At 35.7% G+C, this 27,138-nt stretch overlaps 3 protein-coding genes across 3 annotated transcripts; 1 reads left to right on the top strand and 2 right to left on the bottom strand.

Moving 5' to 3' along the window:
* Positions 1-5,236: 5,236 nt before the first annotated feature.
* LOC101007730 (olfactory receptor 4S2) lies at positions 5,237-11,710 on the bottom strand. Its single transcript, XM_021925770.2, has one exon. It carries the CDS (start codon positions 7,324-7,326, stop codon positions 6,373-6,375), a length of 954 nt encoding a protein of 317 aa, XP_021781462.1. The 5' UTR covers positions 7,327-11,710; the 3' UTR covers positions 5,237-6,372.
* Positions 11,711-15,472: 3,762 nt separating this feature from the next.
* Positions 15,473-16,986, bottom strand: LOC101011954 (olfactory receptor 4P4). The gene is given in 2 exon segments (XM_021925771.2): positions 15,473-16,280; positions 16,282-16,986. Coding segments are annotated over 2 exon segments (810 nt in total). The 5' UTR covers positions 16,416-16,986; the 3' UTR covers positions 15,473-15,604.
* Positions 16,987-19,370: 2,384 nt separating this feature from the next.
* LOC101008081 (olfactory receptor 4C11) lies at positions 19,371-20,843 on the top strand. Its single transcript, XM_003909894.4, has one exon. It carries the CDS (start codon positions 19,441-19,443, stop codon positions 20,371-20,373), a length of 933 nt encoding a protein of 310 aa, XP_003909943.1. The 5' UTR covers positions 19,371-19,440; the 3' UTR covers positions 20,374-20,843.
* Positions 20,844-27,138: the final 6,295 nt, after the last annotated feature.

The raw sequence follows: 27,138 nt of genomic DNA, 5'->3' as shown, positions 1-27,138 counted from the left end.
TTTATTATTATGCCTCTCCTAACTTATGCAAGTGATCTTTAATTAATGTAGGTGTGTAGGGGTAGATGAGTATATTTTTCTAGATATGTTTCTCATTACCAGAAGCATAATCAAATACCTCAAATCTAACCTTCTAGGTCACACATTTTCACAGGATACCAGTTTATTTTAGTGTTCAAGAAATTTTATTCCACATATCACATAGACCAAATGACTAAAAATTGACATTTTTAAATTGACAGTAAAAAATGTAAATCCAGGTTGTCTTGTGGAATAAAAATTTATATGTTCCTCTAATTAAAACAATAACAAAAAAATAGGACATTCTGCTACCCAATCCTTCTCTCCTAGTGTGAACAGCTTATTAGTTGGTTCACAAACACTCCAAAAATATCCACATTTGTACTATTCATTGAAGTCAACTATTCATTGACAGAGTAAGAGATAAACCCATTTTGAAATAATCACACAAACAATACTGTATATCAATGAAATGTATCTACAACTATACTTAATAACCAGTATAAAACTTAATAACTTAATGCTGAATACTGAATACAAAATAAAATCAATTCCTAAAACTCTACATATAGTATGTTAAATTCTTTAAAATTCAAAACCAGATAAATCTTTATAAAATATATCCATCTTAGGCAAATATGTTTTATTTTTAAGCGATAAGAGTATTATGCATTAACAAAATCAGGACATTGGCTCCCTTTAAGGTGAGACAAGGGACCGGATAGAAAAGAGGTTAAAAATACATTTAATTTTTGGTAACAGTTTAAGTTTTGGTATGGGTAATAAATTTACACATATTTGTTATATTAGTTAAATAAATGTAAAAAGCAGTAACATAAAATAAATAAAAGATGATAAAATTGTTTAGAAATAGGTAAATTCTGCTGTTAAAATTTTATTATAAGAACTGGTTCCTTCTAATTATCTGTTGACTCTGCTTCCTTCTGTATTGGCTTTTTTAAACTCATGGTAAGATTATAAGCAGGGGTCCTGTATCTGTACTCTCAGCAACTCTATTAGGAAAAAGAAAATGACTTCTCTCAATAGTCCAGAAAAATGTGTTGACTTTGCATTTGTTTGCTAATAATGCTTCAATCCAATCATTAACTCCTAGGGGACTTGTTTTATAATCAATCTAGTGAGAGTCATATTCACACACTTGGGAAGAAATAACACAATCCAAACATTACCCAAATATGCTGAAAATGGCAAAGTTATGGCTACTTAGAGGAAAATGAGAGTTCAGAGCCCACCAAGACAGTTTCCATAACTTGACATTAGTGTTCTTATGAGGCAGGCAGGATGCATCTGCAAAAGTATTTAGATATTGTACAGAAAAACAACAAATAACCACCAAAGATTGCATGTTTTCTCCTTATTGAGACTACACTCCATATTATATTATGAAAACTAGTGCACTCTAGAATAGGTGCTGAAATAGAATAGATGTTGCAAATCCTGACACTTTCAACATCTCATTTGGTGTGTTGATTATAAGTGCTAAGTCGTATCAGTGAAAGAGATTTCTACTGCAGCATTTGATGTATCTCAAGTCCCAGCCTCACTTCCACTGCTGTTCTTTTAAATGAGTAGTTTTAGTGTAGTTCAGAAAGAATCTTTTATTTACATCCTTAACCGTCGTATGGGTAATTTTACAGAAAAGTTAATTATAAACTCTTACCCAAGTTCTCTTCCAATGTGGTTTCATTTGTCATATTTATTAATTTACTTAATAAATATGCAATTGATTATTTAATGCCGACCATTAATTGTCATTTTCAACATTTTCTTAGGGTAGATAAGTGAGCAACCTGGGCAAGCTGCTTAACTTCTGTAAGTTTCAGTTTTCATTCAGTTTTATTACCTACTTCATGGAATAGTTACGGGGATTAAAAGATCAAACTTTTACAAAGTGATAAACAGAGCCTAGTATATAAAAAGCATTCAATACATATTTGGTAGAATAAAATTATGTTAATAAAAACGTGTGTAATGAGTGCTATTTTACTAACTTGAGTTAATAAAACAAATAGAAATGAAGTTGAAAAAAGTGACATTAAGTTCTTGGTGTGCATATTAATCCTCAGACCACTTGCTATGAATATGAGGGTTCTCGGAGGGAGATGTCCATATTCCACAGAGTAGAACCTCTTGTTTTGAAACATCATACTTCCTTTCCTACACACTACTTGCAAATAAATTATAAATGTATTATTGAAGCTAGAAAAATTCATTTCCCAATGCCAGGAGGGGCAACTTTAAATCACCAGTGGGAGCAGAAGTATTTCTCGGTGATCCACATCTTCTTTAACCAATGACTTTCTGTTTTCTCTCACTCTCTCCACCATCCATTTGTATTTTTCCTATTTTTCCCTCGTATCTTTGGTGTGCTTGAGGCACCTCCACATCCTCATTTGTATCTAATTAATGAGTATGAGGAAGATCAACTTACTGTTCGTGTAGGCTAAATAGACAAACCAAAAGTTAAATTTATTACAACATTGGAATTGATTTCAATTTGCAAAATAAGGGAAACTTTAGGGAATAATATTGTCTAGGATGCTAAAACCTTTTATCATGTCTTGAAGTACTCCCTCTGAAATGCAGGAAAAAAATTTTTTTCCAACATTCCATGGGAAGGCTGCTTTCAAAAAGAGATAATCTCGACACTAATTTAGAGAAAGGAACAGGAAAAAAAAATGAATATTCAACTGTTTTCAAGGTTTAATGTTAACATATGAAATAAATATAATAAAATACAGTATTTGGAATAAAACAATCTTTTGAATTCAACAAATACAAGCCTGAACTGGTAAAAGCTTGGCCTGAGCAAATCAGAAGACAAGAGTGGTTCAGGAACAAATGGATAGTTCTGACTCTCATATGACTCATCTCTGTTAAATCAATGCCTCTTCCTCAAGTCACACATATGGCCTCACCGGGAAGCCTCTGGGATCATCTGACAGAGGAGGAAAGGATTCTGGTCAGGTTCACATACAAGTCACCACAGTACATTGACATTAACCTAAAAGGACATCCCAGCCCTAAATGGTGGCCTTAAAGGTATGTAGCGTAGAGAATTTCTGCTAATGGACAAAACCCTGAATAATATTCTTGGTTTCAACTTTGTGTAGAAGGGGAAGAGTCCTGGGTAATAAATATACATTGACTGGAGGCAGTGGTAAATGCCTAGTTTGTTGATAAAGTTCCTGCAAGATCAGAAGACTGGACCAAGTAATCTGGAAAAGAGTTATGTGAATAGACCTATTGAAGTTAGACCTAACTTGAAAGCATGTACAAGAGAACAGGCTTTAACTATCCAGATGATGAGGATGAACTGTGCTCTGACATGGTCCGTCCCTAAGGATATTCCAGTGATAGCACAATGAGCCCATGAACAGAGAGTCTATACTGGCAAGGATGTTTTATGCCTGGGCTCAGCGACACGAGCTCCCTACCATAAATGCTCATCTGCCGTCTGCCCGCTCTGAGTGTCCAACATGCCAGTAGCAGAATCCATGCCTGAGCACTCAATGTGATGCCTATCTCTGGGAAAATATTCATGTGCCTGATAGCGTGTTAATTATATAAAACCTCTTCCACCCTGAAAGTGAAAGCAATTGGTCCTAATCAGAAACAATAGACACTGTAGATGCAGATTTGTCTTTCATCTCCATAGTACCTTCATCTACACCAACATTTGACAGCTTGCAGACGGATTGACACATTGACATAATATCCATTAAAGATTGCCTAGGACCTGGTACCTATTTTGGGGCAAAGGAGATATAAAATGTTCTCATGATCTCAGAATTCACTGATCTTCCTGTATAGCCCATCACCCATAAGTATCTAGCTTCATAGAAGAGGAGAAAGGACTGGTAAACGCTCAATCAAGGGACTAGCTAGAAGTCAGCTCTGGAGGAGACAGGATGCTCGTTTCAGGATTCAGCGTATGCATTGAATGCTGACCCGATGCCTGGTACGCGGTGTGGAGTCCCCATTTGCCTGCCATATACGTCATTCTGAGATTCAAGGGGGTGAAAGTAAAGTGTTTTCTAATTTTTGCACTCCCAGAAACTCACTTTCTTAGTCTTCAGATTCACGAGGACCAAAGCCCTGGTTTCTAGAGAGAAAAACATATTTTCCAGGAACACAGCAGGAACCACTATTTTGTGCTCCTTATGCAAATGGACCAGCAGGAAAAAAAAAAAATAGTTACTATTTTGGCTAGAGTACTTGATTCTGGTTATCATGAGTGGCTAGTGTTGTCATAATGGATTAGGACAGAGATGATTGTATCCAGAACACAGAGAAGGTAATGGAATCTCTCTTAGCACTTGCACACCAGGGATAACTGTAACTGGACAATTGCAGCAACTACAGTAAATAAGAACAAGGCAACTAGGGATCAAACTCTTATAGATAATGCTTTCAGTCACCCCACAGGGTAGACAACCCAAACCAACTGAAGTACTGGCCAAGGGCGAAAGAAATCAAGGGTGAGAAAATGGGTGCTGGAAGAGGAAGATGTTCTCTATCAGCTATGGTTCTGGGAATTGCTGCAACATTAAGGAAGTTATCTCAGTTGTGTTTTTCTTTAGGTCTAGTTCGGAAAACAGGACTGGTCACAATCCTAAGGACATTCTCGATTACTACCTCCCAGTCTCTGGCCACATGCTCAATCAGTTGCGAACCCTGGATGTTACCTCGTTCATCTCACCCTCTCACACTGCTGGCCGCTTCGACCTTCCCTGGGATAGGACTGTTTTCTGGCATGGTCTCCAGTGTGCCTGCTGTGGCGACAGCATCCACGTCCAATCTGACTAGACCCTGGGGTTTCATTTGTAAGTGCTGTCGTGGAGAGACGGTCAGATCATATTATTCTCTAAAGGAAAGAGTTACGTGTCAATGTTTATACTATTCCTTTCTGTGACTACAAACATAACATAAAATAGAAATTATAAGTGAATATAGGTAAAAAATTATTTTTAATGGAAGGAATCATAAGAAACTGCTAACAATGGTGTGTTTCTAAGAAAAGATAGGAAAGTGATTATTATGCTTTTTCTTTCAGTTTTTACATTGTTGAACTGTTTGAGTTTTCAGACAGTTCAATATGAATGTGTTCCTTTATATATTCATGTAAATAAGACATCTGTATGGTAATATTATGCAACTTTTCATTTTCTTCTTTTCTTTTGTCATTGTGTTATGACAAAAGCTAATAAGTACATATTTTAAAAAATAAAATTTCTGTTAAACTTAGTAAACTGTCCACAAAAACGTATTTCCTTTGTCGTCTGCATTGTCGCTAAAATAAGAGTAAAATAGAAATTATATGTTAATCCACAATGACAAAAAAGCAGGCAGGAAATACCGTCTGGTGAAAGATTGTCACACATTTTTTTGAAAAATAGAGAACAGTGTTACCAGGTAGTTGACTCAGTGTTGTGGGGGAAGTTACAGCCATCTGAGCAAGGACGGAGAAAACTAGCAAGTTAGTTCACCTGCAAAACTCCTGAGATGCTAAATGCTTGTAGCATATGATTCTACAGAATGTAGGAGTGAAACATACATTGTATTACATGAAAATTATTTTATTTCCACGGGCCATTTTCTACACAGCCAGGTAAGAATTCCTCTATATTATTTCACAAAAGATTGGAGGTTTATTCTTTTGAAAGACTGAGCTAAATAATTCCTGGAATTAATGTGGGGGACAGTGATGAAACATGCACGTACAAGGATAAGTGAAATCTACGCTGTGAACTATGGGGCCTTTTCCTCTCGCTGCTCCCAGGATGTCAGCAGCCAGCACACATTACAATTTTATCAATTCCTCACTACTCTATACATAGCCTCAGCAGCAGGGTAAAGGATTTTTTTTTAGGAGGAAATATATGAGTCATACTATAGTGCCTGACACCTCAAAAATTAAGCCCATAAATATGCAAACACTGCCCACACATTTGGGAATGCTAAATTTTTTAAAATTTATTTCCTCCACTTTAAACATAGGGTGAGTTTCTGCTTTCAGGGATATGACGGCAAGACCAGTGAATGGCAAGATAGGGTAATCGAAACCGGTACCCAGTGGAAAGCCAGGAGGAATTGCTCTTCTGCATATTTGTGATTCTATGTTTAATAATGTTTCTCTGTCATAGATATTTCAGGAAGTTATCTAATTATGAAATATTAGAAAAATGCGATAATAATGACAAATAATACCTTATTCTTTTGAATGTGTTATTCTCTCATTTTTCCACTCCAAATCCCATGACATTGTTATTATCGCCTTCATTGCACAGATGAGTTAAGCAACGCTGAGAAATCTTAAGATCATCTAGCTTAAATTATTAAGTCCAACTTTTTCCCTTTAGCCTCCAAGAAAACATTTCTGCCCCAAAGTTTCTTCATCGCATTCTTTACCTCTGCATTTCTCAGCGTATAAATCAGAGGATTTAACATGGGAGTGATAATGGTGTAAAATACAGCCACCATCTTATCCTCTGAAAAGGTAGTATCAGGGCGCATGTACATAAACGTACAGGGGCCGAAAAAGATAATGACCACGGCAATGTGGGAGCCACAGGTGGAGAGGGCTTTGCGCCTGCCTTCTGCTGACTGCTTTCTCAGGGAAACCAGGATGATGCTGTAGGAGATTAGCAAGATAACAAAACTCCCCAGAGCAATGGTACCGCTGTTGACTGTCACAACAACACCAACAATGTACGTGTCTGTGCAGGCAAGTTTCAACACAGGGTGAACATCACAAAAGTAGTGATCTATCTCATTGGGTCCACAAAAGGGTAGCTGGACTACCAGAGCCACTTGGATAATGGAGTGTAAGAACCCACCTACCCATGTCCCTAATAACATCTTATTGCATCTCTCCTGGTCCATGATGGTCGTATAATGTAGGGGTTTACAGATAGCCACATAGCGATCATAGGCCATCACAGTGAGGATGAAGATCTCAGTGCAACCAAAGAAATGTACTCCAAAGAGCTGCAACATGCACCCCACATAGGAGATGGTTTTGTCCTTTGCTAACAGGTCAACAATCATCTTGGGAGCTGTGACTGAAGAGTAACAAATGTCCACCAAAGACAAGAAGCTGAGAAAGAAATACATGGGTGACTTAAACAGACTGTTCAGGCAAACTGTCAGCATGATGAGGAGATTTCCCAGAAGAATGATTATGTAGAAGACAGAAAATACCACGAAACAAACTTTCTCAATCTCTGGGCTCTGAGAAAGACCCCAGAAAATGAATTCAGTTACGTTGTTTATTTTTTCCATGGAACGAGTCAAGTTCTTAGGAGACAATTAAATTACCTGAAAAAAAGAAAACATAAAAAGGACTATATTTCTTCTATTTCTAGCACAGAACCAATGGAAAATCACAGTAGTTGAAAATAGGAAAAAATGCTGATTGGCATGCATACTTAACGAAATTGAAGTGCATCTGTTTTGATCATCTTACCTCAAGATTAAATCACATTCATTCACTTCAGGTGAGAAAGCAAAATCCAGAGAGAGAAAGTAAAACCCCCAGTCTCATATATATGTTATCATATGCCTCTCTTCTCTCACCTTTTATTAATGTTTATTTAGCTGTTTCTAAACTTTATTTAGTTTTTATTTTGTACAAGACATTGAGTTTTGAAACAACTTCTGTATTTTGGGATATGGTCACATCTATGTTATCTATCGGCAAACATTTGGAAATGTTTGCTTTATTTTAGACCCATAAGTGAAACATATCCACATTTCACCTTTTGAATATTGCCATGCCTGATGATCACATCCACTCACAAATACTCTGCAATTTCTCTGCAAGTGTATCCACTCACGGGCTTTGTAAGTTCTTCTCATGAAACTCTATTGTACACACGTCTGCACCTCCGCCAATGTGGTCTCGAGCCCTGATAGTCAAGATGTTGTGTGACATAATAGAAAGAAGAGCAAAATTACACAAACTTGATTCTAAAATGACAGTGCTGTAACCCCAGGTAAATTATTTAACTTAATAGAAATTCTCTTATCCCATTTGTGAAATAACAGTTTCAATTTCACTACCACATATCATATTAATGGTTATTTCAACCATGAAATTAAATCACCTCTGTCAGTATGAAATATTCATAAAACCCTGATAGGAAGGCAGAGAGAAGGTAAAGCAATAAAAGAAACTTTTAGAGAGAAAGCAAGACCTGGTTGATTTGAAAGGAGGTGGAGTGAAGTCTTATGTAATTTCTCCATGTACAAACTCAGAATACTTTAGGATTTTCCAGGACTGACTTTGCTTTGTATTTTAAACATTTGTCTATCAACTGAAACAAAGAAAATGGGTGTAAAAAAGAGAAGACTGTCCCTTAATGTCAACATTGCTTCATACATCTTTCTAATCTTTCAAGTTTTATTCGGGTTGTATTTATTCTCCCAGTTTGGTTGATTTATAGTTCTGGAAGAGATCATCACTGAATGATAATTTTGATGGGTTTAGGAAAATCGCAGCATTTATTTAAATAGATGAATGTTCAGTGGTGAAATTTCAGGCACTACAATGGGGTCGTTGGTATGTTTGGATGGAAAAGGGCATGTGGAATAGTTTTGATTAAAGGAGCTTTTAGGACTGTTTCTCAAATCAACCACAGATATAAGTGATTCCTCCAATTACAGGTTGTCTAGCAGAGACCTGTAGATCCTCTCAAGATCCACCCAGCTGAATGCTGACAACACCTACTGAACTCTGTGCTCTCGGCTATCCCTGTGCAGTGACATTGTGGCTAACACTTCCAGCTTTTGGGAAACTACAGGGCTGTGTTTCTTCAGGTATTCATGTTAGAGTTGGCACAGTATTCATTACAGGCGTGCCATCTCTTGTGCATTACAAAATAATGATTATAAACGTAATAGTAATAATATGATTTAGGTACAGACTGACGCACATTCCCTGCTTTTACATACTCATTCCTCTTCAGTTTTCCTGCTGAATTAAAAGAAATATACTATCCTCCACTAAGAGAACTCCTCAACTTAAGGAAGCTCACATCATAGCAGTTTTGGGCAACAATTATTTATGTTGCTTGGCTCTCATCTACAAGAAACTGGGCTTTTGCACACAAGCCTGAGGATTTTTCCTCTACTGTCCATATCACAATGTTCTAGAGGAATTTTTTTTCATTCACCAAGATATTTTATTAAGGGACTAATTTATCTTGATTGCAGGATTGAGATTTAAAGTTCCATTTATCAGAATGTGCATCCTAGTAAAGGCTGCTAACCTGAATCATGGCCTCTCTTGACTCCGACTGATGCAGTAGCATCTTGCTGTTTATCTCAAGCCAATATCCATCGCAAGGATGCCTTCCTCCTTTTACTGAGTATTTTGGGCATAATGACTCACTTTCCTTTGAAATTATTGACATTTTCTTATTCATATCCATCCTACCCTACCTCATAGTCATGTTTAGGTGCATGTTATTATCTCCACTATCATCGTTGTAATAATTTGGTTATCTCTGTATTTCAAAGAACAATCTCTATCAATTATATTACAAATGTTCAAAATCTAACAATTTAATTATCTTTTTCCACAAATATTCTGTATTTAGTTTAAAAAAAAAAAAAAACTCACCAGTATTTTCCTGAGCTTGAGTTCACTTTGTGTTTCAATCTCTTCTTGAGTTAATTTGGGTGCAGCTGCCCAAAGCAAAGTAACAGTGATGCCTGAGGAATTCCTTTGTGAATAATTAGTACCAGAAAATACCTGACCCCCCAAACTGAAAGGCTGGTAGAAATCAGTCTTTGTTGTTCCTGGTTTTCTCGCCTACTGATATCTGCCATTTCACAGGGTCTCTGGCAATAAATGCTCTTTTCTCTATTCTTATAGGTCTATTTAAAGAGGAAGATGCAAAATGATCAATGACCTTGGAGACAGCTTTTCCCCAAAGTCTTCCTCCATAGTCAAAACCAAATTGCAACCCTACCAATGAACTTTAATTCTAGTGTCTGTTCAATGTTTTAAAATTAAATTTTAAAAATTATTGCTAAATACAAAAACCGATCAATTCTCAGATTCATGACTGTGGCCCTAATCCAAAGCAATTCAGCAAAGAGAAGTAATAATTTTATCATTCTAAACCTTGTTTTTTGAATTAATATGCTTTATCATATGCATTAAATAGTCCATATTTGATATAACATATTAAGATATCTGTTTTATGTTATTTATTGAATTGTAATTGTTCTTTCTTGAAAGCTATATTTTAATACAAAATAGTATATTCGATTGTGCTATTTGGGAACATTGCTTTCCTTTTTAATTGATTCTATGTTGATTTATGGAGAAATAGGTGGGATAAGGTTCATGTTTGGCCTATGCTTGGAGTAAGTATGGGTTGAATTTAATTCATTTACTTTTATATTGTAAATCCTTAAGGTTGACTCACGAAAACTAATAATCATCTTGCTTTTTCTCTTCCTATTCCTATTAGTTTCTTTCCCCATGCTTGACTTTTTACTTTACTCTTCTTACCTTATCTCACATTTTTCTTTATTTCAAACAACATCCAAAATGTCAAAGAGATCCTGCTTACATTTTCACTATCTGGAGTTAGCAGAAGAAATGAGTGAAACATTAAGAGCAGGAAGTAAAAAAGCAATTAGGCACAGGTTTGTGGAAACATTCATCATGATTAAGCTAGTGTGTTAGTTTCCTGTTGCTACTGCAACAAATTACTACAAGCTTAGTGACTTAATACAAAGTCAGTATTTCACATTTCTGCAGGTGAGAAGTCCAAAATGAGGCTCACTGGGCTAAAATCAAGGCATTGTAATGGATAAATCCTTCTGAAGTCTGTAGGGGAAAACTCATTCCCTTAATTCTTCCAGTTTCTAGAATCTACCTGCTTCCTTATGACTCCTTTCCTTCATCTCTAAAGCGGGCAGTGTAGCATCGTCAAATCTAACTTCTGCTTCACTTTCCTACTTTAAATAAACCTTGTGAATACATTGAGCCCACATGGATAGTGCAAGATAACATCTTTGTTTTAAGGTCCACTTATTGGCAAACTTAATTTTTATCTACAACCTTTATCACCTTATCCTGTAACAAAATATATTGATAAGTTCTGAGGACTAAGATGCGAACATCTTTGGGGAATCCCTATTCTGCTACTCAGTTACTTAGATGAGTAAAATTATCTATTTTAAGGTAATTTTTGTAAAGGGTATAAAACCCAGATCTAGATTGGGGTGTGGATTATTCGATGCTGATGAAGAATTTGTTTGTGGCAGGTTAATTATAATGAATTATTCTGTGGAAGAATTAACTATAAAATATGATAAATTCCTTTGATTTAGTTGTTGACTATACTGTTCTATATATGTCTGTTAATGCTGCTTTGGATCATTTGATGGTTTTGGATCAAATTCTGTCTATCCTTCTCTATCCATGTGAAGTTAGAATTTGTAAATGTTTCTATCTTGCAAATTCCATTAATATTTAATTATTTAAAACATAATAATCAATATTGCTTCCAATGCTAACATATTTGCCTGCTTTATCCTTTTCATGCTTTCAGTTTCACTTTTGTGTGTATGTGTAATCAATGGTTTAGGTGCATCTTCTGTGAAAGCACATTTGACAAACTGTATTTTAAACCTTTATGATAATTTTCATTATTCTGTTGAAGAATTTACTTCATTTTGTTAATTTTGTTCTAACTTGTATATTTTAATTGGCTTGTATGATCATTTTTTGCTTTTATTTTTGTTTCTGCCCAATTTTTATGTTTCCTTCCTATTTTCTTGCCTTTTATTTGGAATGATATTGTTTCTTCTTAAAAATACATCCCTGGTAGGGTGTGGTGGGTCATGCCTGTAATCCCAGCACTTTGGGAGGCCGAGGTAGGCAGATCATAAGGTCAGGAGTTCAAAACCAGCCTGGCCAATATGGTGAAACCCTGTCTCTATTGAAAATACAAAAATTAGCTGGGTGTGGTGGTGCACGCCTGTAGTCCCAGCTACTCAGGAGGCTGAGGCAGGAGAATCGCTTGAACCCGGGAGGCAGAGGTTGCAATGTACCCAGATTGCACCACTGCACTCCAGCCTGGTGATAGAGCGAGAGTCTGTCTCAAAAAATAATAATAATACATTTTTTTGTCTCTTTTCCTCTCCCGCAATTTTAGTAATTACTCAAAAAATCATATCTGTACATTATTATTACCAAGTCTGAATTTAATCAGTATCTTTTCTCTCCTACTAAGCAATACTTCTTTTCAATTTACATGATGTTGTGGTCTACGTTTTTCGTTCTTGCTTCTATTTTTCATCTTCTATATATTAGACATGTTTAATATTTTTAACACAATATCTCAGTTTACAAATAAGGTTAGTATTTTCCTGATTCACTATTCCTTCCTGGATTTTAAATTTTCCTTCTTGGAACATCTTTCCTCTTAATAAAAATTAATATTTACAACTACTTTAAGTGAGTGTGTCTGTATAGTAAATTCTTGGTCATTTTTAAATGGCGGTTTATTTTGTTTTATTCTACTGAAGACTCCCCACTTCACTTTTCTTGAAAAACGATGGAATTCAAGGATAATATTTTACATTTGGCATTTTTAAAATGTAATTCTATTTTCTTCTGGCTTGTAGTCTTTCTGTGTTTTGAATTATTTTATTTATTTATTTATTTATTTATTTGAGACGGAGTTTGGCTCTTGTTGCCCAGACTGGAGTGCAATGGTGCGATCTCCGCTCACTGCAACCTCCACCTCTCAGGTTGAAGCGATTCTCCTGCCTCAGCTTCCCGAGTAGCTGGGGTTACAGGCACGCACTACCACGCCCAGCGAATCTTGCAGTTTTAGTAGAGATGGGGTTTCTCCATGTTGGTCAGGCTGGTCTCTAACTCCTGACCTCAGGTGATCTGCCCGCCTTGGCCTCCCAAAGTGCTGGGATTGCCGGCGTGAGTCACCGCACCCGGCCCCGTGTTTCAAATTATTATTAATTAGAAGTAATATTTTGTAGGGCTCTTTCAGAGAGCAACTCTTTTACTTTGTTGTAATTTTTTTCTAAATATTTCTCATAGTTCTGGAAATTGTCAATTATTATCTCTTTAAATGTATTTTCTCACTATTTTATAAATCCTGAAGTCTGGTAGACATATGTTGCTCCCTTTTATTCCATTTCTAAGGTCTGTTAATATCCCTTTAACTTTTTCCATATATTTGTCTCTCTCTCCTTTGTTTTGAGTAAATTTGTTGATATCTGGAATTCACTAGGAAACACTACTGTTTTATCCACTGAGTTTCTAATAAAAATATCATTTTATTTATTTATTGAAGTTATTTTGTTATCTAACAGCCCAGAAAATTTTTAAACTAAATGTAATTTGACTTTAAAATCATTTTCTATTTTATACAATAAAGATTTATATTATGTTTTGTGTCCATTAACTACAATAAATCCCGTCTTTGTATGCTTGTATGCTGTGCTCTGGCATAGCTGTTTCCAACCTAATTTCCTCCTATATTCAGTCATTTTTATTGTGTGATCATTTGCTCTTGAGCAAATATTTTCTTCTTTTAATTTTTGGTTTTCTATATGAGCAGATTTATTTCAACTATGCCTTAAATATAAATTCCTGAAAAGACTTTATTTTTTGCATTAGATGTCTGCACACACGTGTGTATGTGTCTGAGGGTGTGTGTGACAGTCCAGTGTTAGCATAAACTCATAGCACGCCTTCTTCATTTGGCATCACTGCCCTTATTGGGAGTTCAGTGAAGTACATTATTTTTCCTTCTTAGAAGCTAAATACAGAATTTTTCCAGTTTCATTTAATATGGCAAGTGACTTCATATGCTACAATGAATATTCTATTTGATAACATTTTTCAGTGGTGATACTTCTGTGTTAATCTTGCTATCATAATCTAATGCTGCATCCCTGGAAGTTTTTCTAAGCTTCATTGTGTAAACTACCATTCTAAGAGCATTCATCCTTTTTTCCTGTGATTCACAGACAGGTTTGCATTAATCAGCTTATCTCGTATCCCACTGTGTGGATCCTAGAAGTGTAAGCTATTTCACATATTTATTTCTAAATCTTTTATTTCACTTAGTGTTTTTCTGTGGCTAATTATTTTTTCAATTAATATCTTTCATTTATATCAGTAATATATTATGAAAGATATGAATACAAATATAGTACTACTTTCTTAAAATTGTTTTAATTACATTATAAAGCATAATGAAATAATAAAAGACATATGTTCACTAAAAAATACGTTTCAAAATGTTCAAAGCAGCACTATACATAATAACCCTAAATGGGAAACCACCCAAATGCCTGGCAACAAGGGAATGGATAAATTAATCATTATATATTCACATGATAAGATACCATATACATTAATGAAAACAATCAGAAAACTTGCCAACATGAGAAATGACTCACAACTGAAATACTGAGAAGGCACACATTCAGCAGCAAAATCTATATCATTCTTATTCTTCAAAGTACAGGAACAGATAAAAACATTATTATTATTATTATTATTATTATTATTATTATTATTATCATCATCATCATTTGAGATGGAGTCTTGCTCTGTCACCCAAGCTAGAGTGCAGTGGCATGATGTCAGCTCACTGCAAACTCCGCCTCCCCGGTTCAAGCTATTCTCCTGCCTCAGCCTCCCGAGTAGCTGGGATTAAAGGCGTTCCCATTGCGCCCGGCTAATTTTTGTAATTTTAGAAGAGACAGGGTTTCATCATCTTGGTCAGGCTGGTCTTGAACTCCTGATCTTGTGATCCACCCACCTCAGCCTCCCAAAGTGCTGGGATTACAATACTACAATATTTAGAAATAAATATTGTGGTTAACTTTGGGAGGTATTAATAATAAACAGGAATAAGGAGGACCTCTGATGTGCTGATACTTCTGTCTCTTAATCCAGTTGCTGATTACACGATCATGCTCAATCTGCAAAAGTTCATGAGCTGTACACAGGCAATATATGCATTTTTTTGTTTAGACTTCAGCACAAATGCAAAAAGTTGAAGGTAATATTTCATTCATTTTCTTAGCAGTTTAAGGCATGAAAATGCATAGTCTATTTTATTTTTTCAACACAAAGCCATGTAATCCGTATTTTAAAGAAATTTTCTGGTTATTTCATATCACATGAGCACAATCGTAATGATTAAGAAAGGCGGAGGAGAGTATGGATAAGAATAATGTTCAACTGGTTAAAGAGACGTCAATGCCTGTAGTCCAGCTACTCGGGAGGCTGAGGCGGGACAATGGTGTGAACCTGGGAGGCGGAGCTTGCAGTGAGCTGAGATCCGGCCACTGCACTCCAGCCTGGGCGACAGAGTGAGACTCCGTCTCAAAAAAAAAAAAAAAAAGAGACGTCAATGCAGAAGTATAAAACCACAAGGGATATGCTTCCTGTTTGCTCACTTTTCCCTCCAAACAACAAGGACAAGAGCATGATGAGAGTGAATGTTTCTCACTCATCAGTGTGGTCTCAGGGAACCATGGCATGAAAAGCAGAAACAATTCAGAAAAGTTCATTTCCTTTCAGGAGTATTTGACAACACCACACTTTCCTCATGGTGTTCTTCATCTCCCTGTTTCTCAGAGTGTAGATGAGAGGGTTGAACATGGGAGCAATGATGGTATAAAAAAGGGCAAACACTTTATCTTCTGAGAATGTTGTGACCGGTCTAATGTAAATGAATAATGCAGGTGCAAAAAACAGGACTACAACCATTACATGAGAACTGCAAGTGGAAAGAGCTTTGCTGCGGCTCTCTGCAGAATCTGCTCTGATGGTATACAATATAAAAACGTAAGACAACATCAAGACAACAAATGTCACCAAAGCAATTAAGCCCGAATTAGCAATGACTAAGAGACCTATCATGTGTATATTAGAACAAGCCAATTTCAGCAAAGGATACACATCACAGAAGTAGTGATCTATCTCATTTGGGCCACAAAACGGTACAAAGATGGTGAGAAGAAACTGACTGGCAGAGTGTATAAACCCCCCAGTACAACAGACTATGATGATTGTGTTACACCTTTGCCTGCTCATGATGATGGTGTAGTTCAGGGGCTTGCAGACGGCCACATAGCGGTCATAGGCCATCCCTGTGAGAATGAAGATCTCTATGCCTCCGAAAAAATGGGTGGTAAAGAGTTGTATCATGCAGCTATTGTAAGAAATGGTCTATCAGTAAGTCAGCCATTAATTTGGGGGTCACTGTGGATGTGTAGCAAAGGTCAGAGAGTGAGAGGTAATTGAGGAAGAAATACATGGGTTGGTGAATGAGCTGGGTGCACTGGTGGAAGGTGGGGAAATTCATGGACTTTTCTAGAAGTGCTTTACAATCTAAAGTGAAAAGATGGGAATAAAAATCATGCACAGCATATCTTGATGGAAATGGGCACTACCAGGTAAGAGCTGTTGGTAGACGTGGGTAGGAGATAATTAAACCGAAACAGGCTACTCTGGACAAACTGCCTAAGGGTAGCCCCGCTCTGCAAGGAGCAGTAATAAAATGAATAAATAAACAAACAGAAATAAAATGTATTGGGGTGTTCCAGGAAGTGCCCCATGAAGGTGATGATGTCTCTCATGGTATGATGCTGTCTTCCTTCTCCTTAATGGCAACTAAGTATAAAATAGTATAAAACATTAATGATTTGGATCTACAGGAATTTCTTTTAATTCTTTGATTCATTCAACAGATACTTATCAAAAACCTACTTTTTCATAAATACTGAAATTTAGCAGTGAACAGATAAAGATACTCTTTCTTATGTTGCTTCATTCTAATATATAGTACTATAAAAATGTGTAATGATGTCTATTTATATCTATTTATTCCTGCTTATTCATCTATTCTGGAGATACGTGTGTGTGTGTGTGTGTGTGTGTGTGTGTGTGTGTGTGTGTCTTTTTATAATACTTAAGAGAAGACAAATACAATTTTTTATTTCTGTTTGCTAAAGAGCTTTCACAAACTTTCAATACAGGAAGTGAATCTCCAGTTAGTGACAGTGTGTCTGCATATGTTGTATTTACAGAGCACTGAGTTTCAACACTACTGCTATATCTGACTTACTCAAATTTGTGAAACTTAATGTAGCCCTAAGAATACCACTAGAATACCTGACTACAACAGAAGGCAGTTGTGATGGCTCAGTGACATGCCATCACAAGGTGAATAACAACCCATCTCCCAAGGTAAAGCTTTTAAAGCATTATTTTTGATGTAGCATTATTATGACACATGGTCAAATATTACCAAAGTGAATATTTTTTAAAGTAGGTCTTTCTCCCATCTCTAATGCCAAGAATGCAATTTCCCCACTCAGAGTCATTATAGTTTTTTCATACTCTTCTACTATAATTCATGTATTTAAATATGGAGGTGTGTCTAGTAATGACTGTAACTGATGTTAAGGAAAATGTTACAATTCTAAGCATACAGTATTAATCTCTTACATTTCAATTTACACCATATGTCAGGGACCATTTTCTGTGTGTGTGCGCGCGTGTATAAACACACAGATGTATGTATCTGCTTCATTCTAGTTAATGGTTGCATAAAAATATCATCCTTGATTCTTTAATGTCCCTTCCGAGGGGCATAAAGTTGTTTCCTATCTCTTGCTACCATCTAAGGCAAAATGATTGTCCTTCTTTCTATGAATGAGTGTGTCTGTAGGAAACAGAATAACTGGATCAATTTCTATATGCAGTTGTCATATTATAGATACTGAAGTCACTTCCTAGAAGGTTGCACCCACTTACATTCCCACCAAAAGTTTGTAGGGTTGACTGTGTCCCACACCTTCGTCAAGACTATTTGTTAAGACATTCAGCAAAAGGATTACTTTATTAGCCTTATAGGTGAAATTTACCTAACTGGAATTTTAATTTGAATGTATTTAACTGTGAATGAAATTGAGCATCTTTCCAGAGGCGTACTCTTGACCATAAGGAGAACAATCTCTTTTAAGATGGGTTGTTTTCCTAATGTTCATTTGTGTCATGTTTTTCAGAAACTTATCTGTGAAATCCATTTACATTTGAAAAAGTTATGCTTTTGTCTCGCATATGTGTTGTAAATGTATTTTATCATATAGGCACTTCCCTTTTAATTTTTTACTGTGTTACCATGTGGAATATATATGTGAAAAGGTATATGGAACAATTTGTTCAATATTTGATATATGCAAATAAATATTAATTCTCTATATATATTTAACTTCTCTTTCTTGCAGTCAGGATATGGGATTCTCAAGAACATACAAACTAAAAATTCTATTGAAAGTTTCAGTCCTGACTCGGAGCACATAGATCTCATTTTCTAAGTCACTGATGCTTTCCTGTAAAACTGAAATTTGAAAGAATGTCCTGATATATATGTCAAGTATTCTTCCACTTTTTTCCTCATTTTAGTCTCAGTATCTACTTGTCTCTTAAGAAAACTTTTTGAAGAACCCAGAAGAATAATGAAAGAGGGAAGAATTTAACTTTGGACAACACAGTAGAACAAGGCAGTGCAAAGTTGAATAATAAAGGATGAATTTGGAGCTGTAAAGAATTAGAAAATTTTCAGAGGTAAATTAAAAGGAAATAAAGATAGTCAAGGCAAGAGGTTAAAATAATGCTCATGTTGGGCTGGAATGACTGACATTTTGCTCAGTGCAAAAATTTTATGCTTATTCTCTGTATGTGTGTGTGTGCACGTGTGTGCATACACGTGCTCGCCCACATACATGTAAATTTTATTAAGGAAGGTATTCTGAAGTATTTAAATAATCATTATTAGAATGATCAGTATATTTACTAAGTAAATATATTATAATGGTACTATCAGGTTCAAATAATGTGAAAGCCTATTGAAGTAAGTAATGTACATTTTCTTCTGTTATTGCAACAGAGTACAAAATATTTATTATTCCTGGCTATAATCTAAAGAAACACATTCAGCTCAGAAAGATACCTACTCATACCAACCCTCTAAACTAATGTTTACTTTGTTTGAAAAATCATTTGTTTTTAAGTTATTTTTCTATTTCTCATTGTATTATTTTCATGTGTAATTGTGTCATGCCACTGCAGTCCAGCCTAGAGGAGAGTGTGACACTCTGTCTCCAAAAAAAAAAAAGTAATTTGGTAAATATATTGAATAGTTACTATGAATTCATTTTACTAAGAAAAAATACACAGATTTGTGAATAATAACCCATTGGAAAGTTGCAATTTCATTGCTAAGAATATGTATTTGACCTCCAAATCGAGCATTTATTTCCTTTTTTTCTTCCTTTGCAGATTAACTATTTCCTATCTGTGGTTTCTTCACATCAACTGAAACAATGCAGCAAAATCACAGTGTGACTGAATTCATACTGTTAGGATTAACACAGGATCCCTTGAAGCAGAAAATAGTGTTTGTAATATTCTTAATTTTCTATATGGGAACTGTAGTGGGGAATATGCTCATTTTTGTGACCATCAAGTCCAGCTGGACACTAGGAAGCCCCATGTACTTCTTCCTATTTTATTTGTCCATTGCTGATTCTTGTTTTTCAACTTCCACAGCCCCTAGATTAATTGTGGATGCTCTCTCTGCAAAGAAAATTATATCCTACAATGAGTGCATGACACAAGTCTTTGGGCTACATTTATTTGGCTGCATGGAGATCTTTGTCCTCATCCTCATGGCTGTTGATCGCTATGTGGCCATTTGTAAGCCCTTGCATTACCCAACCATCATGAGCCAGCAGGTCTGCATCATCCTGATTGTTCTTGCCTGGATAGGGTCTTTTATACACTCTACGGCTCAGATTATCCTGGCCTTAAGGTTGCCTTTCTGTGGACCCAATTTGATTGATCATTATTGCTGTGATTTGCAGCCCTTGTTGAAACTTGCCTGCATGGACACTTACATGATCAACCTGCTGTTGGTGTCTAACAGTGGGGAAGTTTGCTCAACTGGTTTCATGATTTTGATAATTTCATATATTGTCATCTTGCATTCACTGAGAAACCGCAGTGCAGAAGGGAGGAAAAAGGCTCTCTCCACTTGCACTTCTTACATAATTGTAGTCATCTTATTCTTTGGCCCGTGCATATTCATATATACACGCCCCCCAACCACTTTCCCCATGGATAAGATGGTGGCGGTATTTTATACTATTGGAACACCCTTTCTCAATCCACTCATCTACACACTGAGAAATGCAGAAGTGAAAAATGCCATGAGACAGTTATGGCATGGCAAAATTATTTCAGAAAACAAAGGATAAATTGAGGGCCTGGCCTGATTACTTATTCAGTCAAATCATGATTTATTCAGTCAAATCATGATTTAACTGAGTAAGTATAGATATCAAATAGGAAAGTACCTGAATGTTGTGGGAATAATATACATCATATCTAAGTTTGTGGGTTCCTATGTTTTCTAGTGAACAGGAGCTACGACTACCAAGACATTGTCTTTTGTGCCAGAACTAGGTAGAGTATAGATTAATTAAGGTGATTATGGACCAATAGTCTTTTCTTTTCAGATTATCTTCCTTTCCAGTCATGCATTTTCTAAGGTGTAAACCTGACTATCTCTATGCATTCTAATCTAATGCATCTGATTTTCTTACTTCTTTCCTGTACTTTTGACCATAGACTGATAAACTCCCTGAAATCTTCAATTTGGCTCCTCCTTTTCCTAACAGCTCAATTCTGCCATTGCTGGTTGTGAACTACACATCACAACTCTGTCTACACTGGTTTAATAAAAGGACATTTATACAATCACAAGTGTTCAAATTTGTGAGCACCCACAAAGAAATATCAAATTCCTTCCATAATGCATTTACAATAAGGTATCAAGCTTCCTCCTGAACACTTCTAGGGCAAAGGAACTAACTCAGTATATCAAGATGTCCATTTACATTTTATCACTACTTTGTATTTAGAAACTTCTATATTTTTGAGTCAGAGGCTAATATACTGCAGGTACAACATATTTCCTGAGCCTGAAGTGCAGAAGGGTAGAACATGGTTGAAACCAAAAATGGTATGATCTATTGTGTTTAAAGTTGGGTGATGTCAATGAAATAAATAAAATTGTCATAGGAATTCAGAAAACACTCAGGACACTTGTCTCTAGTGGGTTTAGGGAGAAACTACTACTGCTATAGGAAGTCACCTCTCTATTTATTCTGTCCTAATAATTGGGGCTGCATAGATTCACAGGTTAGAAGTGGCAAGGGAATTTTCATGCCCAGAGTGAGTACAGCAGGTAAAACACTGCACTTTAGATGTTTATATTATGGACTTTTGTGTGCGTGTGTGTGTGTGGGGTGTGTGTGTGTGTGTGTGTGTGTGTGTGTGTGTGTGTGTGTGACGGAATCTCGCTCTGTTGCCCAGGCTGGAGTGCAGTGGCGCAATCTCGGCTCACTGCAAGCTCCGCCTCCCGGGTTCACACCATTCTCCTGCCTCAGCCTCCCGAGTAGCTGGGACTACAGTCGCCCGCCACCGCGCCCAGCTAATTTTTTGTATTTTCAGTAGAGATGCGGTTTCACCGTGTTAGCCAGGATGGTCTCGATCTCCTGACCTTGTGATCCGCCCGCCTCGGCCTCCCAAAGTGCTGGGATTACAGGCATGAGCCACCGCGCCTGGCCATTATGGACTTTTAATATTCATCTATTTCAGTGTAATAAAGTGTACCACATCTTTAATAACTGTTACCAGATTCCACTTCATTTTTAACCTTATTTATCATTATTTAATGAAAAATATTACCAATTGAAATCATGTTCTCCTGTCAAAGATAAATTTAAAATAAATTCAATTGGCCGGGCGCGGTGGCTCACGCTTGTAATCCCAGCACTTTGGGAGGCCGAGGCGGGCGGATCACGAGGTCAGGAGGTCGAGACCATCCTGGCTAAGACGGTGAAACCCCGTCTCTACTAAAAATACAAAAAAAAAAAAAAATTAGCCGGGCCTGGTGGCCGGCGTCTGTAGTCCCAGCTAAGGCAGGAGAATGGCGTGAACCCAGGAGGCGGAGCTTGCAGTGAGCCGAGGTCGCACCACTGCACTCCAGCCTGTGTGACAGAGCAAGACACTGTCTCAAATAAATAAATAAATAAATAAATAAATAAAATAAATTCAGTTAAATAACGTGAGTGTTTTATGAGCTCAATTCACTTCGTTTTCTGTGATGTAATGTTTCCAGTGTTCGCACTAGTGTCCCAAAGTTGACATATCATACACAAGGAAGGCCATATATTTAGTAGACAGTGGAAACTTAATGATTCCATTATTAACTTATCTAATATCCTTCACAACAACACACGTACATACACGAACACACATATGCACACACATACCCTATAAAGGCCTTAATGTTGATTTGCATTGCAGATAAATAATTGAACATTAAAAGTTTAGAAAAAAGGTATATGGGTAAGCACAGGCACAGGAAAAAAAAAGAAAAGGATAAATTAAAATATAAATAAATAAATAAATAAGGATTGGAAAATAGAATAAGAAGAAGCTATACAGGGGAAGAATATTGAAATGTTTTGTGTATTGTAGAAGTACCATTAGGCAAATCAAAATGGAAAATAAAGATAAAATATTTTAAAAGTTCTTCAACACCATATCCATTCGATGGGTAATTTTGGAATGACCATCCTCCCTCAAAAGTGATTGACCTAAAAGAAAAAGTGTAAATTCTGATTATCTCTTCATTTCAGGAACAAGCAGTGTCTAAATGTGTCCAAACTCTTTGTTTTTATTATACTTGTGTCTCACTAAAATAATACCAAGTTTGTTATTTATATTGAAAAATTAAATTTTGAAGTGAAAAATCTAAAGTTTAGAGAACTGAACAAATTAGTACCTTGAGATTGTCTTGCTAAGAAGTAACAGCATTAAGGTTTTAACTCAGTTTATGTTAGTAAAAAATCTTAATTGAAACATCTTTTCAAATGGCCAAAAATATAAAAAGTATTAGGAAGTTGATGCAGTGATTATGAACTGAACTTTTTTTAACTTTAAGATGGGTGGTGGAATATGATGAATAGAGTAGTATGCACCCTAGAATCACACTACATAAATCCAAATCCTGGCTTTGCCAATTTAAAGCCTTGTAACTTTAAGAAAAATATGTGAAATCTTAGGCCTAATTTTTATCTGTAAATCAAAAGTTAAAATAGTTTCTATTTTATTGGCTTGTCATCAGAATTAAAGAAAATAATATTCATAAAGAACTTAAAATAACAAATTTAATATGAGCTTTCATAATAAAATAGATTTTTCAAAAAATTAATTTAAATCTATGTTTTTTATTAATATAAACCACCCATATTTATTAACAATGTTTTTCTTTTGTTTTCAAAGAATGTAATTTATAATTGGAAATAAAGTTTAACTCAAAATAACACAGTCAAGTTTTGTTTTAATAGGATTAAATAAAAACCTAAGAGAATTTTAAATGCATTGGTATCACTTTAAAATAAAAAGAGGGAGTCTTTATGGAACATGCTCCCGTATCTGCACATTTGCATCATCAACTTTAAATAGTCCGTATGTAAAGGAAAGAGAGGAGCATCCTTCTGATGTGAGCGTATAAGAGATAATCATAAAGTGGGGCAAAGGGACATCAATTTAAGTTGGTGTCTGGCATGTAACTAAGGTTTAAAATAGCAGAGATAAGAGGTGAACAAACTCTAGATTATCATTTACACATAGTTAATAGCACATGACCTGGAATAGTGTATTCTACTTTTCACTCTTCTGCATCCTTCTCTATTCTTCATTTCACCTCAATGCTGACACAAGGTGGAAGAGACATATAATTGAAAATCTACTTATATTGAGGTCCCACAAGAACAATTTTGGTTAATTGATTGGACTACTGAATACTTAGTGAAATTTTCCTTCCTCTTTAACCTTCTTTTCCCTTGCCTTCCCATCTATTTTCTACCATGCTTTGTACACACACTTTCAGAAGACACCGTTGAGAGGCAGGGTTGTAAAAACAAAGTAAAATTAGTGGGGAATATACATGGGTAAATAAGCATTAAAAAGCATGCTCAACAGTATCTGTTATTAAGGAATTGCAAATTAAAACAATGAGATACAACTATACCCCTATTAGAATGGCCAAAATTCAAAATAATAACACCACCACATGTTGACAAGGATGTGGGACAACAGAAACTCTTATACATTGCATAGAAGAGGAAATGAAAATTGACATTGAAGAAGCTTAAAGTTTTCCAAATACATTGAACCTAAAAAGATTGCCATAAAGACACATTGTATATAAAATGTTAGAATAAAAAGACAAAGAGGTTGGTCACAGAAAGTAATGTTAGCAGCACGGCATAATAGGAGTTCCCCATTTTCACTCCCCTGACGATGACAGAAATTCAACCAGCAACTATCCAGAGGCAAAAAAATACTATCACGAATATCCCAGACCTTGAGAGTGAGTCTGAGAAAGCCTTTTGGACCAGAGAACTGAGGAAAGCCACATTTTCACATCTTCCTCAGCCCAGGAGCCAACTGCAAGTCAGTGTTATCCATGGAGGGAGCGTCTGCCCCCATTCAACGCCAGCAGCTGCATCATGACTTGACCAAGCCTCAGTACTCTGCTTAAGACTACCCCAGGCTGAGAGTCAAGCCCAAGTCAAAACATATCAAGCATAATTTTAGGCCCTGCCATACTTGTGTAGCCTAGCAGGAAGCCCATCGACCTCACCCAGTTTCAGATTCCAGCACACAACTCTGCAAAACTACAGATTCCAAACAACCATGGTGCATCTAGGAAAGACAACCTGTCACCTTGCCTAATCAGAGATGTTTGTAGTGCCAATCATCAGCTCCACTTGATGTCAGAGTGATCTCATCAGTCCATGGAGCATAGCCATCAGTATCATTTAACCTCAGAGCACAAAACATTATCCAGCAGCACTAGATAACCCAACACCATGGTCTGCCTGTTTGGAGTTGCAACCAGCCAGCTCATCCAGAAACACAGACTAGACTAGTAATAAAGGTTTATCACTGCCAAAGAACAGCTTCAAAAGCTAGAAGAGGTGGTTATCTTCTCAAATGCACTGGCATCAATCTAAGTACACAAAGATTATGAAAAGATCATGTTTACCTGTAAACATGACACCACAAAAGGAACTAATAAAGCTCCAATAATAGACTCAGAAGAAGTGGAGATCTGTGAAACAACTGACAAAAGAATTCAAAATAATCCTTTTAAAGAAGTTCAGAGAACTTTAAGAAAACATAAATACAAAATTAAATAAAATTTGGAAAACAATGAATAAAATGAAAGATTTTACAAAGAAATAGAAACAATTTAAAAGGAAACTCAAAATCTTAGAGATAAAGAATAACTACATTTAAAAATTCAATAGAAAGCTACAAAAGCTGTCTTGAAAAAAAAAAGAAAAAAATCAGTGAGCTCAAAGATAAGACATCTGAAACAATCTAATTAGAAGAACAAAAATAAAAAAGAATGAAAAACAAAAAAGGAGGCCTACAGGAATCATGGGACATCATCTGACAAACTATCATTTATATTTTAAGAAGTTTATGAAGAAAAGAGAGCAAAAGATCCAGAAAACGTATTCAAGAAAATAATAGCTAAAACTTTGCAAATCTGGGGAAAGCCAACATCATCCAGGTGCAGGAAGATTAGAGGTCACCAATCAAATTCAACTGAGAGAGGAATTCACCAAGACAATCATTATCAAATTATCAAAGAAAAAGAATACTGAAAACAGCAAGAATTTAAAAAATTTTTAGAAATTCACATTCAAAGAAACCCAAATACAGCTTTCAGAAGATTTTTCAGCAGAAACTCTTTAGGCAAGAAGAAATTGGGATTATATATTCAACGTGCTGAAAACAAACAAACAAACTGTCAAATAAGAATACTTTACCTGGCAAAGCTGTTCTTCAGAAACAAAAGGAGAAATAAAAACTTTCCCAGAGAAAGAAAAGTTAAGGAAGTTCATCACCAGGAGGTCTTCAGAGGAATTACTGTAAGACTGATAATTAATAACATGACACATATGAAACTAAAAAAATGTCAATGGCATAAGTAATTCATACTCAGAATTCTCTAATACTGTAAGGTTAGTGTGTAAAGAAATTTTATCCCCAATTGAGGTTTAAAAGACAAAACTATTGAAAACAACTGTAGCTACAATAAATTGGTAAGGCATAAAAATTACAAAAACAAATGTAAATGTTGACATCAAAATCATAAAAGGTGAATGGGATAAAAGTATAGAGTTTTTGCATGCAATGAAAGGCGGCAAGTTGTTATCAGCGCAAAGTATCCTGTTATAAGGGTAAGATATTTTATGTAAGCCCCATCGTAACCACAAAACAAAAACCTGTATTATTTGCACATAACATGAAAAGAAAGAATTCAAAGCACACCACCACATAAAACCTTCAAACTACAAAAGAAGACAACAAGAGAGAAAGAATCAAAAGATCTGAAAAAAAAAATCAGAAAACAAATTATAAATGGGAGTAGTAAGTTCTTACCCATTGATAATTACCTTAAATATAAATGAGTTATATTCTCCAGTATAACATTTACAGCAACTGATTGGATTAAAAAACAAGATACAACTATATGCTTCCTATAAGAGGCTCATTTTACTAGTAAGAACACACATAGATTAAAAGTGAAGGAATGGAAGAAAATATTCCATGCAAATGGAAAACAAAAGAAAGCAGAGGTAGCTATATTTATATCTCAAAATAAACTTTTAGTCAAAAACTGTGAAAAGACACAAAGAAGATAATTCTATTAATATAATGATCAAAGGATTAATTCACCAAGAGACGTAACAATTAACTATATCTGCACCCAACAGCAGAGCATATAAATACATAAAGAAATTGTTAGCCAGGTGTGGTAATTCATACCTGTAGTCCCAGCTACTCTGTAGGATGAGGTAGAAATATCACTGAGTCCAGGAGTTCGAGGCTGCAGTGAGCTACGATAGCACCACTGCACTCCGACCTAG

The sequence above is a fragment of the Papio anubis genome, chromosome 12 (assembly GCF_008728515.1).
Source record: "Papio anubis isolate 15944 chromosome 12, Panubis1.0, whole genome shotgun sequence".
Classification (NCBI taxonomy): Eukaryota; Metazoa; Chordata; class Mammalia; order Primates; family Cercopithecidae; genus Papio; species Papio anubis.
This window is presented reverse-complemented; position numbering and strand designations above follow the sequence as displayed.